This window comes from Halichoeres trimaculatus, unplaced genomic scaffold, assembly GCF_033239565.1.
Source record: "Halichoeres trimaculatus isolate MK-OKI-2021-1 unplaced genomic scaffold, fHalTri1.1 fHalTri1_scaffold_15, whole genome shotgun sequence".
In the NCBI taxonomy this organism is placed as follows: Eukaryota; Metazoa; Chordata; class Actinopteri; order Labriformes; family Labridae; genus Halichoeres; species Halichoeres trimaculatus.
Genome location: NW_027437193.1, coordinates 23,978,497 through 23,996,107, shown reverse-complemented (window position 1 = coordinate 23,996,107; position 17,611 = coordinate 23,978,497). Strand labels below are relative to the sequence as shown.

Genomic DNA, 17,611 nt, shown 5'->3' with positions numbered 1-17,611 from the left:
TCCCTGTACAGTTATCAAACAAGAGTGTGAATTATTACCTCACTTTGTATTTTGTGGCCAGTGTTAGAGGTAATGTAATCATTTTTTGGTTTTTGTGTTTTGAAAGTGACAGCAGGGGGAGGTAAAGATCCAGTTCAATAAGAAATCCAGGGGCCCAGCTCCGCTCCTGTGTCTGTGAGGGAGGGGTCAGCTGAGAGTTTATCTCTGAGTCTCATTTTGGAAATTCAACAAAGACATGACATACCAGAGCACTGCACTTCAGTAGTTTTTTTGTACTTTAGTGGATCTTAAAACAAATACTTTACTCCCACTTTGGTGTTTCCATCAGAAGTACTGTACTTATTATACATTAGATTACATCAGTTACTGATCAAAAACAAAGCAGGAAGGGTACGAGCTGTTCATCAGCTGGGTGACTGTTGTCTAATTGGCTGACATCTATGGTCCAGTTAGAGGTTTAACACATGTGAGCTAAAGTAGAGGAGAAGCACACACTGCTTATTCTGAACTCACAACAAATACTTAACTCTGTTTCACCCTTCCACCAGCATAAGTATATCATCGACACACACACACACACAAAAAAAAAGATAAATAAATAAAAATATAAACTTTCACCAAACCAACACCTCCTGCTAAGGTACAAGCTATCCTGAGGACTCGACACTTCTTCATGAAATCTGCACCGCGACTTGATACCAGGGGCTATCTACAAGGAAAAAATAAAAACAAAGATGAAAGAATAAATGTTCAAGAAGTTCATCCTAAATGTGTGGTGTTAAAAACAAAAAAACAAACAAAAAAAATCCCTCCTTTTGCATCAAAGCTCTACGGTTGGTTACACTTCAAAAGTTAGCACAGTAACACATGTTCTGATATTTTTAGGTGATCACATCTTTTAAATCCTTTAGTATGTACATTTTAAAGAAAGGGATTTTTATTTTATACAAGTAGATTTCCAGACTTTCACCTCTACTTAAGTGAAGAAATGAAAAACCCCACACACTGGTCAACTTCCAGATAGAAAAAACTTTGATAATGCAACGTTTCGGTCATAGACCTTTGTCAACCTTTTCTTTTTTTTCTTGACAAAGGTCTATGACCAAAACTTTGCATTATTTAATTTTTTTCTCCCTGGAAGTTGACCAGTGCGTGGGATTATCTTTTTCTTCTGTTAAATGTGGACTCTTTTGTCTTCCTTCAACACACCTGCCCAAGGAATACAAAGACCTGTGCTGTTTCTGACCTCTGTGTGAGTGAAATGTTTCCAAAAGTAACTGTACTTCTACCTGAACAAGCTATTTTACAACTCTCTTCTCCTCCTCAAATGTCCAGTAAATGTTTAAAATGAAGCTGAATATTCTTCCCTCAGACATCTTATTATAACCACGATAATTCAGCTTCATCAGCAGATGTTTATTTTCAGAGAGCTCTTTTACAGGAAGTCTTCAGGTTTTCTGAACCAGTTCCATGATTTCAACAAAAAGGGAACTTCACTGTTGCGTGTGTGTGTGTGTGTGTGTGTGTGTGTGTGTGTGTGTGTGTGTGTGTGTGTGTGTGTGTGTGTGTGTGTGTGTGTGTGTGTGTGTGTGTGTGTGTGTGTGTGTGTGAAATGTTCAAGACCGAGTACATGACTTCACCAAGTCACAGACCTTGACCCACAACGTGGGAGCTCTGTTTGGTAAGAGAAACTGACCTTCACTGACGGGAAACTGTTTGTCTTGGCTGATATATTATTTTACAGCTTTTACTGGAATGTAGTTTATTTAATGACCCTTTATTGGCTTTCTTTTCATGAGTAAAATGTGATATGACTGATTTAAAACATTTATCGTAAGGATAAAGAGTTGTAACATTGTTTTTTTTGTTTTAAATTAAACCATTCACTCACCCTGTTGTTTCCCTTTTTTCAGATCATGCTTTCTAACATCACTTGTGTTTCTGGGAATAACACAGATGCATGTCAGACCCGTGGCTCCTCTGCAGGTCTGGCCTCAGGTCTGACAATCTTCTTCTTGCTGCTGGTCATTGCTGCTTGTTTGATCGTATATAGATACCACAGCAGCATCAGGAACATGATACCGTTTGGGCTTCAGAAAAGCGTGAAGAAGGATGAATATACGGAGGCACCACAAGCAGAGCAACATACGTATATCTCACTAACCAAAGACCAATCAACAGCACAGGCCCCGATATATGAAAACCTGACATCCAGAGCCAACAGGCGGGAGTCCAAACAGAGCAGGTAAGACTTACTCCAGAGACATTTCATAGTTTTACATGGAGGGTTTTTTTATATCTTAAGACCTAATATGGGGAAATGTTGAAGTTGAAACTTGGTATATGAAAGTGCCATGTCCTGATAAAGAACAGAACGGAAGCAGATGAAGAAACACTGAGGTTATGTTGTGAGTTTCCTTATTTTGCTCACTTCTGCAGTGTTATAAACAGTATGTGCACAGATGGGTGGCGTCTCAAGTTCCTTTCTTTGGTTGATCCCTGGGATTCACTGTCCATTCATGAAACGTGCCAGCTGATGACTCAGCGTGGAGTTTTCCTCTCTGAGCAACAACAGAATATTACTCTCATGTTCTACCTCTGTCCTCAGACAGAAATACACTCTGTTACACTCGTCTTGTCTTTGCAGGTCGTCCAGAGGAGGTGAGGAGGATGTGTATCTGCAGTGTGATGTACCAGATGATGGGATATACAGCAATGACCCGGCCTGCAGGCTCTCCCTCCTCCCAGACCTTCAAGAGGAAGAAGATGTCTACATTGTGCCTGATGCATTATAGGAGTCGAACACGGCTAACTTTCACTCTTTAAACTGAGCGACTCAGGGTTTCCCTGCAAACTTTTACCAGCATAAAGTACGGGTACGAAGTGTCTGTAACAAACAATTATCTAAGATGTAAAGATGTAAATGGCATGATAAAGAATGTTGTGTTTTGTTTTGCCTCTTTACTTTCCTGATTAGTATGAAAGAATGTTGAATATGTGCTGTAATATTTTACTCTTTCTAACATAATGACAGGCGTGACAGTTGATGTAGTTTTAAGATACGTAGGTCGTTTTTAAAGAAACTCTGCCGTCAGATTTTGTCCCAGTTTGGTTCAGTTTGAACTTCAGATATTAAAACATTTTGTTTGTTCAACATTTAAAAACATCTTATCATCACTAAGATTAATTTATTTATTTTTTCTCACAGGTTTTTGGTATTTTCAATAAATCTTCAAACTGAAACTTCTTGTTTGAAAACCATGAAAAACACAATGTTACATAGTTAAAAAAAAAAACGTAACTGGTTAACGTAAATGGGATATACTATAATGCAGCAGACACATGCACAGTGAGCACGTTTTAAGCTTTGAATAGTATATTTTCTGTCAACATTGTAAACAATGTTGAAAGAAAATAATGTTTTGTAGGAAAATACTTGGATAATTTGGAATCAATAGGTGTACTGATTGAATTTGCTTCATAGTTTTAACTATCTTTTTTCCCTTTTTTTTTAAATTCAGTATATGGACACCTAAATTTGTTAAAGATGTAAAAGGAGATTTTAGAGTTGTATGTTCCTTTAGAAATAATAATAATAATAATAATACATTTTTTTAAAAAATACACAGAGCAGATGACACATCTTTTATGGTCACGGTTTGTGTTAAAGTAATCCAAAAGTAATTAAAAGTAATCAGCTACATTACTTTAATATTGTGATACTTAGAGTAAACTAATGATTACATTTTTTTAAAAGGTAACTTGTAATTGTACTGGATTACATTTTTAAAGTTACCCTCCCTAGTGAAAGGTGACTCGTGGTAAGTAGATGGATGCTTTGACATGTTCATGAGTTCTGTACTGTTGATGCTCTTTTCTTGAACAGTAATAGTTCAACAATTGACACACAAAGTTCCTCATTCAATTAGAAAAAGTTTTAATAATTGATGTAATGCTAACTGTGTTTTGTTTTGATGTTAAATCTTCTTTTTCCGAGCATGGTGTTTTTATTTCCTGCACAGCCTGAAAGTAAAATTTAAAGTTGAATCCTAATTTGAAAGGTATGGAGTTTTTTTCAAACTTTCCTTTGCATTGACTTTTCAGATTTTGTTGTGTGATGTGACAACAAAAGAAAACCCATTCAGCTTATATAAAATGTGATATATACAAACACATACAGATTAGGCACAGACTCAGAAATGATGAAGTATGTGCTTCTCACCACTGAAAAGTTGGCATGTACATGTGCAAAAAATGTAAGAAGTTGACCAGCCAGACACGCAAAGATCAGCAGACCTGTGGTATGACCGTTTTGAGAGGTGTCAGTCAGAGAGGATGTGAAACCCTTCTCAAAGAGTTAACATTCAAAATAAAAGAAGTCAGCTCATCTGAGGAGACAATGACCACAAAAAGTTTCTTCTTTGATTTCCTCCTCTTTTTGTTGTCCTGGAGGTTTCAGGAATAAAAAAAAAAAATCAGTTAGAAAATAAAAAGATACTGAGTTCATGCTGACGAGGAGACTTATTAACCCAGTAACTAAATTTGTATATACAGGTATAAAAAAGGAAGAGACAGTTTAGACCAGAGGTTCCCAAACTTAACTATGCCAAGGCCCCCCAAACAGCTTCTGCTTCTGGCTGGGGACCCCCTTTGAAACAGAAAACATGTCAAAAATGTAAAGAAATGTCAACTTTAAGAATATATTTTCTATTTTTTAAATCATTTTTCAATAATTGTTACATTTGTTTAGCACAGGAAATTATCAACAAACAAAAGCCAGACTCACACAAGTAAGTTTTTGAAAAGGGACAATCCAACGATTATGGCATTTCAAGTGTTGTATGATCAGGACAAATGGTTATAAAACTGTAAAAAATGAAAAAAAAAAACACACACACAAAAAACAAAACATAATAATAATGAAAAGATCAAATTTTTTCCTTCCCCCAATTTTTCTGAGGCCTCTTGGTGCCCCTTGGCGGGCCCCCCAGGGGACCATGGCCCCCACTTTGAAATCCACTGGTTTAGACCGCTCCATGGCTGCCAGGGGTTTGTAAATATTAGAACATTTCTGGTTCTGAGGTGATCGGGCTAAATGTGCTGTTGCATCATAGCAACATGCCTTTACTGTATTTTAGCCTTTCTATATCCTTATTGCTCTAACATTTTTCAGCCCACGCTCTTTTATTAATATGTATCTATTTATTTATTCTATTTTATTTTAACATTATTGTAAACACCTCCTACTATTCCTGATTTTACCTAACTTGTGTTTCACACTTGTTTCACTTTTAACCTTTTCACTTATACCCTTTAGGCCTTTAATTGTTTTATCTTTTGTTAATATCTTTGCTTAATTATAATTATTCTTTCATTTCTTTCATTTGTTCATATTTATTTTATAATTATATATATTCATATTTGATGTTCTGATTTTGTCTGTAACTAACTTTTATTGCCCTCTGCATTGCCATTTCCTTCTTTCTCTTATTGAGTTTTGTTTTTGGCTTTTATTTCTGTCCTCGTGGACTTGTTTTATGTTGTATGGTTCTTGTATTGTCTGGGTCCCTTTGCTTCCTGATGTTTTAATGCATGTTGTCTCTTAGAACTGTGTGTTTTGTTTTGTTTTTGTGTTTCTGTGCTTTGTTGTCATTTGTTAAAGCACTTTGTAAACTTTGTTTTTAAAAAGGTGCTATATAAATAAACTTATTATTATAATTATTATAGGACAAAAATCTCTGGCAGCTCCCCTGCTTTGGTCTGATTGGTAACTTGGTCTGACCCTGAAACTTTGAGCCTTTTGGCGTCGGACACTTCAGCATGAAGACATACTGTAGCTCTCAGGGGTTTCACTCTCTCTGTGGTGTTCACTCGTAGCTTTGAGAACTCAGAAAATCTTTCATCTCAGGCTCCTAATAAAAGCTCCTTCTGAACTTCAAACTACTTTTCTTGTCTAAAGACAAAACTATCAAAAATACCTCTGGTTTTTTCTTCATTTCCCCAAAATGTGGCTCCCAGTCACTCAAAGCAAACAGCAACAAGAAGCTTTTATATTCTGATATGAAAATGTAATCATTCATTATTACTGATATGTAATCTTAGCTGCCTGGTTGTTTACACACCGCGCGTTTTATTACCTGTAAATTCCCATTTTATGATGTAAATTAAACTGCATGATTGGTTTTGTTCCTTTACTTGCCGGTCAAGGCCACAGTGAGCTTCAAGGTTGATGATGGGAGATAAAAGTGATCATATCTTTATGGCTGATTCCTGCAGCACACCGTGACCTTCAGGATCTACTCTGGCTGATTGTGTTTCTTTTCTGTAGATGAAAAATATGAAAAATTCATACCCATATGAGATTAAAAATGTATTTGATGTGTAACAAGGGATAAGTCTTTTAAAATCTTTATTTCAGGCTTCAAAAGTAGGTGAAATGTTTAAGACAACAAGAAAATTTAACAACCAGGTTGGGCTTCAACAACTTGACAGCAAACTTCAACATTACGCAGTAACTTTTAACAATAAAGACTCAAATACAAATTAAGGAACATAAATAGAACTTGAAATAAATATATTTTAAGTTATAAATGACTGTTAGCTCCGTAATCCAATGCAAAGCGTCTCTGTTGATATGTTTTCAAGTCACTTCCTTCAAGAATACAACAGGCCGTGTTCAGCATGTAACATAACCTACAAGGCCCAAATGTTGGAGTTCAAAAGTGACTTTCACTTCCCCTCAGGCACAGTAACATTTACTGACAATCAGGTCAGGAAAGGACGTCAGCTTCATCCTTCCTTTGCTGTCGTAGTGCAGGAGGACCATGGGCTGGTAGGCTGCTGGGACACAGCAGGGCCGCTGCGTCCCCCCTTTGGTGATCTGATGCAGCCTGGACTTCACCTGCGTGTGCATGCTGGCCGGTTTGTAATTGTGAGGACAGGAGCCGTCGCAGAAATGCATGGTGTACTCAGGTGGTGCCAGCACCCAATCCGCCCAGCCGATGTCTTTAAAGGAGATGGTGACAGACTTCCTGCAGCACCACCCTTGTTCATCGCAGTCGTCCTCCTTGCTAAAGCGTGGAAGTCTCCTCCTAGACTCTTTAAAGTCCAGTTCCAGAGAAATGGTTGGATTTTCCTGCAGAGCAACTTCACCCAAGTTCATCCCAACATCCACAACCAACTTCTGACTTCTTTCAGTCCTAATCCACTGCTCCACCTCTGGTCTGATGTCCAGCATCACATGTGGAGCGTCTGACGCTTTGAAAAAGACTGGAGAGTTCCCAGCTCTCTTCCTGTTGACTTTAACTCTAATCTTTGCTCTTAACTCAGGCTGGGCTGACGTATGTTTGTCCAAGATCTGTCTGGAAATCTTCAGCTGAGCCCGGGCCAGTGTCAACTCAGCTGGGATGTTTGGGGTCTTGTGGAAAACAGCTCTGTACCACCGCATGTGGTGATGTGAGTGACGGTGAGCTGACCTCCTACGAACTTTTCTTCTCTTCACTGAAAAACACAAAAAACAAAAAAAGAGATTCATGAGATTCTCTTCATCTGATTCAAAGCTCCTGTGACGATTTGAACATGGTGATGAATGTCATAGAATAGAAGAGCTGTGGCTTTGTAACCACATGCTTTATTCTTAACACATTTCACGTGACAAACACTGTGGATTCAAGGTGATATTTTTAGCAGGGGCTGAGTCTGACTTTTTTTTATTTGACTGGGTGGCCAAACTGAGGCTCTGACTTCATCCTTTCTATAAGTCTACTTTAACTTCTAATCCAAATGAATTCAAAAATCTGATGTCAAAGTTACAACATTAATATATACTTAATTTAACTCTTCAGGCACCCAAAATGAGGAAATTGCCAAAAGTCACTTTTCAAAATGCCAATAAAAGCAGAGGTTCCACATTGAAATACTAAGAAGCCACCAGCAGCCTGCTCCACAATAGATGATTTCAACAGAACTTTCACCCCTTACACAGCAAATAGCTCCTAGTTTCAGATTTTAGAAATAGGAAGAGTCGCTTTGACCAGGAGACACTACAGTCAACACAGACTGGAACTTCCTAAGTAGAGTTTTACAACGCAAAAAAGTCCCAATTTTTTTATTGCTATTTTTTCTGACAAAAAAAGTCTGAATTTTGTTTTTTTTTTCTTGAAAATAAAATAGTAATTAGAAAAATATTTATTCATTTTTTTCTTTTTCTTATTTCATATTATTATGAATATTGTGAAAATTTATTCATGCATTTTTAGCCCAGTGCATAAAGGTTACAACTCTGGGTTTTTAACCATCTGTTCCACACAATCACTGCAGAAACTCAAACCTTATCACCAGTATTTGGTCTAATTCTTGTCATAAACAGATCAGTTTGGTTAATATGAGCTACATATATGTGTCAGTTTCTGGTAAGTGCCTTATATCAGGATATTAACATCAGGACTTCATCGCTTGTAATGAGCAAAAAAATCTGCTTAGAGTGCTCATTAAGTTTTTTGATGGGTGACATCACTCTTATTTTAAGTACTTGTACAAAAAACCTACAATTTAAAGTAAAATTGTTATTCTCATTACAAGGAATTCAGGTTTTCCTTTTTGCTCAAAATGTCTTAAAGAAGATGTTTATCTGGACTAAGAACGTGAAGTTGCTTGGCTAAGACTTGATATTTGATTGTGTAATGTAACGCATTGGAATCCATGAGTCCACAATAAAGGGTCAAAGATTTCTAAATAAGGCTTTAATATCTGAGGTATATCTACATGATTGTTTGATGTCTACAAGATGACATTTAAAACATTTACATGTGTTTAAAGGCTGCGGTAAATCCCTGGAAGTGATAGATCTTTACCTGGAGCTCAAGCTGCCCTGACTCAGGTTATTTATAGACAGCTTTTTTCCAGAGTTAAACTCACGCTGCAGGATTTTTTAACTTCTTATGAAACACTCTTTCCTCCTCCCACCCTAACTTTCTATTTAGCCTTTGAAAGCAGACAATTATAACTGTGAGTCAAAGGCCTCGTTGCCTAATTAGGTGTCCTTCAAGCGTCTTCATAATGACTCAAAAACGTCTCACCTGTAGCTGGAAAGAGCTCAGTTGACATGTTTTCACTCATCGTGCTGCTAGAATTTCCTCTCATCTCCCTCAGGGTCTCCCTGTAGAGCTGGTACATGGTCCTCAGCTCTTCCTCGGAGGCCTTGCTGGTCAGCCTGGGCTCTTCTTCCATCCCCAATGAGCCGAGGATCCCCATCTTCACTGCTTCATGGATCAGGACCCTCCTGCTGTCCCTTCCATCCTCAGCAGGAGCTCCTCCGTGGGCCGCTTGATGCCAGCTCTCCCCTGAGCTGATGAGGGAGACGATCAGCGTGCAGGAGACGAGGGTGTGTGATTCCAGCATGGTGGAGCTCTCAGGTAGGTCTGGTATTGGACTGCTGCAGCTCAGTTGTTGGGGTTTGTCCTTGTCATGAATGAAATTCCTCGCATGCTTTTATTTATAGAGCGCTTGAGTTGCCACACCCCTGGTAAGTCAGGTGAGCTGTGATGGGCTCAGGTAAGGCCATATGTCATGATGTGGCAACATATTGCAGCGTTGTGTCCTGAGTCATGTGACTTATGAAATACAAACCTTTTTTTCTGTACTTTCACTGGCACACAATGGGAGGTGACAGCAGAGGAGGGAGGGACGTCAAACTGGAGGATTTTTAAACCAGGTTTGGTTTTGCTGTGTCACCAGGAATTTCCCACTCATAGTAACTTCAGATTACAGTATTTAACTGTGTGATTTAATTCTGTTGGAGACATCAGAGAATCACCTCTTTCAAGGTCAATTATGGTAATGTGATAGTTTATTGTTCTCTTTAAAGGCTGTGTTTCATTTCTTTATCCTGTAACTCTGCCAAGTGTGGTATGAGGTCAGGATCAGGTGCAGACAGAAGAGAAGATAGGAGAGCTCTAAAGATAAAGTGGTGATGAGGTTTGGGCTTTTCCTGTAAAACTCTTTGTCCCTTTTTCCACGCTTGTTGGAGAAGCCATTTTGACCAATTTCTCAAAGGTCACATTCACCTGCTGACAAGTTGCAAAAACTGTCAGCGATCCGGCCCTATTGTACAGCTTTGAACAGGGTGGAGAGGGTTAATTATCAGTGTGTCACTCCTCTCTGAACTTACAGCAGCCAAAAGAGAAAATGTCTCAAGGCCAAGCGAAGAGATAAACAAACAAAGCAGTCACCTGTGTGGAAAGAGTCTCGGTCTATCTGTACAGTCCAGATTCGACTGATGTAAGGATCTGTCAAAGATCAAACAGAGCGCTCTGTGGGAGTGATCTGTTTTTTATGATTGTAAAAATAGACAGATTTTCAGATACCACCGTCCTCCACAGTCTTTTTTATTGTCTCATTATTAGGAGGGACAAAGGAGTGGATATGAGGTTTGAAACGTTTGCTTCTGGGTCAAAGACAGCTCTGTGTGATTATTAAGTAGCTTCCCCACCCTAATTTGTGACTGTGTCATTAACCTCATTCTTTCCACTGAAGGCGTTCCTGAATGAAAGCTATTACTGACTGATACAGAGGTCCCTTTCTGACCAAATGAAAAAAAAAAAAATGAAAGTATGACATCCCCTCCCAGTCACCAGACAGTAAAACTGCTGAGTCATACAAAGGCCAATGAATATAAATTCTAATATTATGGCAACAAAGAGCCATTATTTAAATTTGATGTCATAGAAATCTAAGGGTAATGGAAATGACACATCATTGGCCATAAGATTAACTCAAATCTCAGAAATCTGAATTTATTGAGGCCTACATTTAGTTCAGGCCACAGCTTTAAGTTTAATTATGACTTTTTGCTGAATGACAATTGTAACTCATTTGTTCTTTGTAAGGGATCATTTTTGTCCAGCATTTTACTTTTCAACTAAATACAGTTGGTAATTACATGTCAGTTGTATCAATTAACCACATAACAAGCAGTACAATCAGCTCAGTTATTTTCCACATCCTATTGTGTGGTAGTGTCAAAATTATCCCATTATGTAACTTTTTTTTTCTCTACCAGGAAAAAAAATGAATCAAATATAAACAGATAAGTAACAGTTAAAGGATGGTGCTATGTGTCATGTTTTAGGAAAACCTCACTGAGTTCATTCACCCAGTGTGTGTGTGTGTATGTGTGTGTGTGTGTGTGTGTGTGTGTGTGTGTGTGTGTGTGTGTGTGTGTGTGTGTGTGTGTGTGTGTGTGTGTGTGTGTGTGTGTGTGTGTGTGAGCTGGGGCTGGCTCAGACAGTCACTCAGACTGCTGTCACGGCCAAAGTAAAGAAATCATCTGAAAGTACAGAGCTCAGCTGGGGACAGGAAAAGTCTCTGGAAAGTGTCCATTGAAAGTGATGTGTAAAGGTAAGGGTACTGTGACCCACCAGGGAGTGGAGGGCTTTAAAAACTTGCAATGAAACAGGAGTCCCAAGATTGGTTTTCAGCAAAAGTAACAACATTTTATCACAGCCAAGAATGAACAACTACAACCTGGTTTCTCTTGGTTCAGGGTTCTCAACAAAGGTTCATAATGAGTCACTTCCCAAAGGTCCTGTAAGTAAAGTCAAGAAATGTGTTAGAGCCTGATATGTAGCAATAACCCCAAATGTGTTTAAAAAAAAACTGTAATAAATGAAATAAATGAGATGAGAAGATGCTGAGCCCAAAATGTAATTACTTGTCAACCCTTACCCTATGATCCTATGACCCTATGACCCTATCACCCTAACAACTGCTAAAATGTATCAACTTGTTCCTTTTTGTGTCATTTACTATTTTTGTTTAAGCATTTTTTCCTACAGCACTTTCTTTTTTTAAACATTCTTTTTTATTATGAGTTTTTCCTCCTGTCTTTAAACTATTGTATTCAACAGCAAAAAAAAAGAAAGAAAGAAAGAAAGAAAGAAAGAAAGAAAGAAAGAAAGAAAGAAAGAAAGAAAGAAAGAAAGAAAATGGAAAAAAAAAAGAAAAAAGAAAAATAATCCCAGATTTAGTAAACTGTAAAAAAAAAAAAGCATGTAAGGACCAATAAGGCAATCAGTGAGATTTTCATATAACCATTTTTTTTAAACACAGCAAAAGTAGAGCAGGAACTTTAAACATGCAAAAACACACATAGCCTATATAACATGTTGGGGTAAACTTCATAGACACATAAAGCCCTTTAAAGAGAGAATATAAAATTAAACGAAAAAAAAGAACACAAAAGATCTACTTTAAATAAATGATGGTCTTATTGGCGTGATATAAATTATCCATCTTTCCCATCTTTTAAAAAAAAATCCCTTGTTGCGGTCTCAAAGCAAAGGTAATCCTCTCCATTTTAAAAATATCACAGATGATATCAATCTATTCTTCCACAGTAGGTTTTCCTGGTTTTAACTACCTCCTAGTAGCTTTTCTGCTGGTAGTACTAAGGATCCAAAATAAATATTTGGTATTTAAAGAAACATCTTCTGACGTAGTGGCACCCAAATGTAATGAGTCAAATTTAAATTGGATGTCCATCTGAAAAACACTCTGCAAAACTTTGTAAATCTCACGCCAAAATGGATCCAATGATGGACAAGACCAGAATATGTGAAAATGATTTGCTTCAGTGCACCCACACTGTTGCCTGCATGCAGAAGAATTTATAGAAGACCTTTTTTTGAACTTGACAAGAAACCTTATAAGGTTTTTTCAGCCAAATTCCCGCCATAAAGTTGAGCTTGAAGTTTTCCATCGTAGCTCACATAAATTATCCCACTCCTTTTCCTATAAGAAGAGATTACCTTCTTGTTCCCATTTTTGTTTTACATACAGTGAATTACACTTTATTTGCTGTAGCCCATTGTGGATTTTTGAAATAAGTTTCTGGTTGGAGCCATCACAATAAGCATCCATGAACACTTTTAACAGAATATTGCCACAGCCTTCTTCTGTTTGTATTTGATTGATATAATGCCGAAGCTGAAGGTGTCTGTAGAAATCATTTTAATCCAGTCCAAACTGTCTCTTTAAATTTTGGCTTACAGCACTTTCATTACAATACCGACCAGTTGTTACATTTTCTTTGTTTTTTTTTTTTTTGTTTTTTTTTATTATTTTGGGTCATTGTTACAAACCAGGCCCTAACAAGCCTCAGGCTACTGTGGCGCTTTCTGGCATTAAGAGGTCAAAAGTCAAGGATATATATTTACAGTTTGTTTACTGGGTTGGCATAGACTCAAGTTGACAAAGCTTTGGGTCTTGCCAGTAACGACTGTCCTGACTTTAGGTAAAATATTGACCGGGTGTGCTTGGACTGCACGGCCTACCAAGGCTTGTAATTGTGGAATATCTGTGTCACGCTTTGGTAAAACCTTTATGATGAAACCTTGAATTTCTTTGTCCTACTGTAAAAACGGGAGGTCTGGGGCACCATACGGGTTGAGTTTCACACTCTGTGATGCCAGCTCTAGAGCCTACATGCCACCCTGTGAATAAAAAGTCTAAAACGCTGCTCAAAATAAACAGCCATGGTTCACATTGGGTACTGTTCTTATGTATCGTCGTCAACGGGAGGTTAAGATAGCAGCCTTATGTTGTGACACATCCTGCGAGAAAGGGAGGTAAAAAAAAAACTGCAGTTCTGTGTGTACTCAGTCTAGTAGTGAATCTATTACACAGGGCCAAACAGACGGCAAGAGAACAGTAAAAGTCTTGTTTCATTTAAAGAATGTCAGTGGGGGATTCCATGGTTATATTAAAAAGTTAAAAATACATTTCTGCTTCTATACTTTGCATTTTTTTACTCTCCTTTCTCAAATTTCCTGTGACATGAAAGAGACTTCCTTTTTTAAACAACCAATTTCAGAAAATGAAACAAGTTAAGTGACCAGTGCCTACTGAGTCAAGAAGATCAGCTGACAAAGCTTCATCTGCCACAGCATTTCTCATGTTCTCAAGAAAAACACTTCAAGAAAAATAAGACATTGTCCAAATATCACGTATATTCAGAGATCTCTCCCCTCCCACAGTAAGTACATTTCTGAGTGGTGAGTCACTGAGGTGATAATAGGATCATGTGCAGTGATAGGTGAGCCCACCTTTCCAGCTGAAAGTGTGTGAAAGGTGTGAAGTGACTCATGCGGACGAGCACTGTTGTTTAAGCTGTCATGTAAGTCTCACTCTGTCCTCTCTTCTTCTTCTCTCTTGTCATGAGAGAGACAGACTGACAGAGGGGGGGAAACACAGGCTCAACTTGTTTGTCATCGTGACAAAGGCCAGTTTCCTAGAGAGGCAGATTTCATCACACACACACTGATGACACCCAGATACAGATGAGCTGAATTGAAACATCAAGGTTTTTTTTCTGGTGTCATGAAACTGCATCTGCACATACTACAAAAAGAGCTGCCACATTAAAAAAATGTTGATGCCAGAGTATGTGATAGGATTTTTGGTAATATATTTGTCCAAAACCTCCAAAATTATGAGACTTATATTTCACAAATTCACGAAATGACCTTTTTCTTACATCTCTTAATTATCACAACCCCTCTCTCGATTCTCTTCATATTGCTACTGCTTTGTTTTTGTTTTGTTTTACCTACACTGAGCCACATTGACTGTAGCATTAGCAATTAGCATACCTAAGCACAAGCTTGAGGGGATTCATGTCTAAGTACTGCATGAAGGTCTTTATTGTAAACAGACATTCAAACAGATTACATGTGGCTGAAAAACTCCCAGAATGCACCTGACAGACGTGCTTCATGGCACGAGGCTGGAGGAAAACCCTGTCTCACTTTTCTTCCTCTGCTTCCCTGGAGATGCCGATGAAATAATTGACGGCCACTGATGCAGGCCAGACTTAATGGAAGCAACGAAGTGCTGCAGCTGTTGGTCAGAGGTGTGTGAATGTGTAAATGTGCATGAGTGCAAGCTCACCCTGATGATCCGATGTCGTAGTATTCTCTGCCATCTGTGAGTGAACATGGTTTGAATGGGTGAATGCGGCTAGCAGTGTAAAAGTGCTTTGTTATGGATTTATTCATCCCTGCATCACCACCCAGAGATGACAAACAGGTTCTCCTGTAAACATGCAATTAAACCAAGAATCGAGCACATGTGAAATCATATAAACAACAACAGCCATGTTCAAGCTGAGGTTGTGATGTCAGTGATTTTACCATTCTTGCCGTTGTTCTGCTTGTGCAGTTTGTAACTTGGACTTACAGGTTGGTGTACTCCTCCATGTTTGCTGTCACATAACCCCAGTTAGGCCCACGTTAGCATGGTCTGTGCCTTTCTTGTACATTTCTTACAGAGTCTGTTTTAAGAGAGGTTAGTCTGGTCTTTTCATTCAAGTTTCTATTTCTATGGCCAGTGTCTAGTCAGGCCTTGCTTTGTTGAGTTAATTTGACTAAACCATGTTGTTCAATGTCCCCCACTCACTGCAAAGTCATTGTTTGGTAAGTTTCTTTACTTTTTTTTTTAACAAGCACTCTTTATTTTTTTTTTTTACAACTCTATTTTCAACTTTGTTCATTTGTAGCCTTATGAGTTCTCTTCCCTTTAGATCTGGGGTCTTCACCCTGCGGCTCTGGAGCCTCATGTGGCTCTTTGACTCCTTTGCAGTGGCTCCTTGTGGGTTTAAAAAAATGTTATTGATGGACATTTTTTTTCTTACAGAGGGTATTAATGATAAGACTCCTTATCTTGTCTTCTTGTTTCTGCTAATAAAATTTCATTAACATTTTCTGGTCTAGACCTGTAAATGTTTTTGTAAAGTGTCTTGAGAAAACGTTTGTTGGGATTGGCACTATACAAATAAAGATTGATTAAAAGATTGATTGATAGATAACAACACAGACGCTAAACAAAATCACAGTTTAACATCTTGTTGAACTAAAAATGTATAACCTCTTCCAAAAAGGCTTTAATATTTTTTTTATCATTATTTCTTTTTTATTTATTTATTTATTTATTTATTTATTTATTTATTTATTTATTTATTTTGGGGGAGGGGACTTTTTGATTTTTTTATTTCAATTTTTTGTTTTACATTTTTCTAAATTAAGAAAAAGCAGGGGTTTTGCAAATTATTGAAGTTTTTATTTCAATCACATTTTTAAACATGTTTTGCAATTGTTCGATTTTTTTCAATTGTTTTTACATTAAGCAAAATTTTGAAATTGCATAATTTAGTTCAGCAAATATTTTGAAATTTCAAACATTTTTCATGTTTATTTTTCATATTTTTTAATTTCATTTTTAAAGAAATTTTTCAAATCTTGTTTTGGTAATTATTCAAAAGATTTTTACTCTGTTTAGAATTTTATACACCACATTGTCTTTATTGTGAAGCTGAAGTATATTTTGCAGCTCTCAAATGACCTTTCATCCAGGTGAGCTGAGGCAAAATGGCTCTTTTGAAAGTTAAGGTTGCGGACCCCTGTTTTAGAGGGACGTCAGCACACACACATATAACTATGGTTCCCTCTAGTGCTCTTAAAGCTACATTACAGCCTTTGATTTGCAAACTTGTCCCAACATAATTAACATTATGGCCTCCAGATCGAAATGTTTCCTGACATACTATGTAAAAAATGTGTTTTCCATGAATGCATGAAGGACAGTGTGTTTTATACCTAAGTTGACATGTCATGAAGAAAAGTCTTTTTCAGTGCATTTGTTTGTTCTGGTCTATCAGTGTTTGACACACTATAAAGTTTCACTGATTGTAACAATCCTTTACAGTTCAAAGAGATTTACAAACACATGTTTGTTAAAACCTCATGGATTCTTAAGCAAAAAAAAATGTGTCACCTGAAAAGATTTATCTACATGTGTGATCATTTTCATTAGAAAGTAAAAACCCAGAAGCAGTTTCACCTCAGTTGAACTTTTCATCCATTGCACGTCCTTGAAGGAGGATGATTATAACTTGAGAGAAACACTCTTTAGTAAAAAGCTGTAGAGATATTGAAACAGCACTCTGTGGTCTCCAACACATCAGTTAGAGACCAGGAGGAACTGTCATAACAAAGGATTCAAACACTTTTGCAACAGGAACAGAATTCATCACTCATTATTTCATACCAAAAAAATTCTTGACATTATAGTGAACGAGGTGAATTAGAACTTCTGATTTTAAGCAGTTTCAAATAAATAGTGGACTCATTCTGAGAACAATGAAGGATTCACATCCCTCTGCTTCACACAGATAGACATGTGACATCACAGAAACAAGAGCCCTGCCATTGTTGTAAATAGAAAAAAACATGATGGTACCACTCTCTGGGTGTCAGACACGGATCAATCCCTTCTTTCAGACGGACTTCAAAGCTCAATTGTTGTCCTATATCCTCCATGAAGACATGTTTGTGTGTGTTTGTGTGTTTACAGTTGTTGAGTAGAGAATGAACTGGTGTGCATCAAACATGACTGCATTAACTTTAACATATGGAAACAAGTGGACGGTTTAGAAGACGAGTTGAAGCACTGACGTTTTTCTGCTGTTGATTAATGGAGGTTAATGAACATGAGCTGAAGAGGAACTGATGAAATTCTTTCAACATAAAAAGCTGAATTAGTTGATGTGAAAGTGTTT

At 37.5% G+C, this 17,611-nt stretch overlaps 1 protein-coding gene across 1 annotated transcript; it reads right to left on the bottom strand.

The window, feature by feature from the left end:
* Nucleotides 1-6,320: 6,320 nt before the first annotated feature.
* On the bottom strand, nt 6,321-9,399 carry gdf15 (Growth differentiation factor-15). Its single transcript, XM_074688619.1, has 2 exons — nt 9,078-9,399; nt 6,321-7,500 (listed from the first exon to the last, which is right to left on the bottom strand). Exons 1-2 carry the CDS (start codon nt 9,397-9,399, stop codon nt 6,740-6,742), a joined length of 1,083 nt encoding a protein of 360 aa, XP_074544720.1. The 3' UTR covers nt 6,321-6,739.
* Between the last annotated feature and the right edge of the window lie 8,212 nt (nt 9,400-17,611).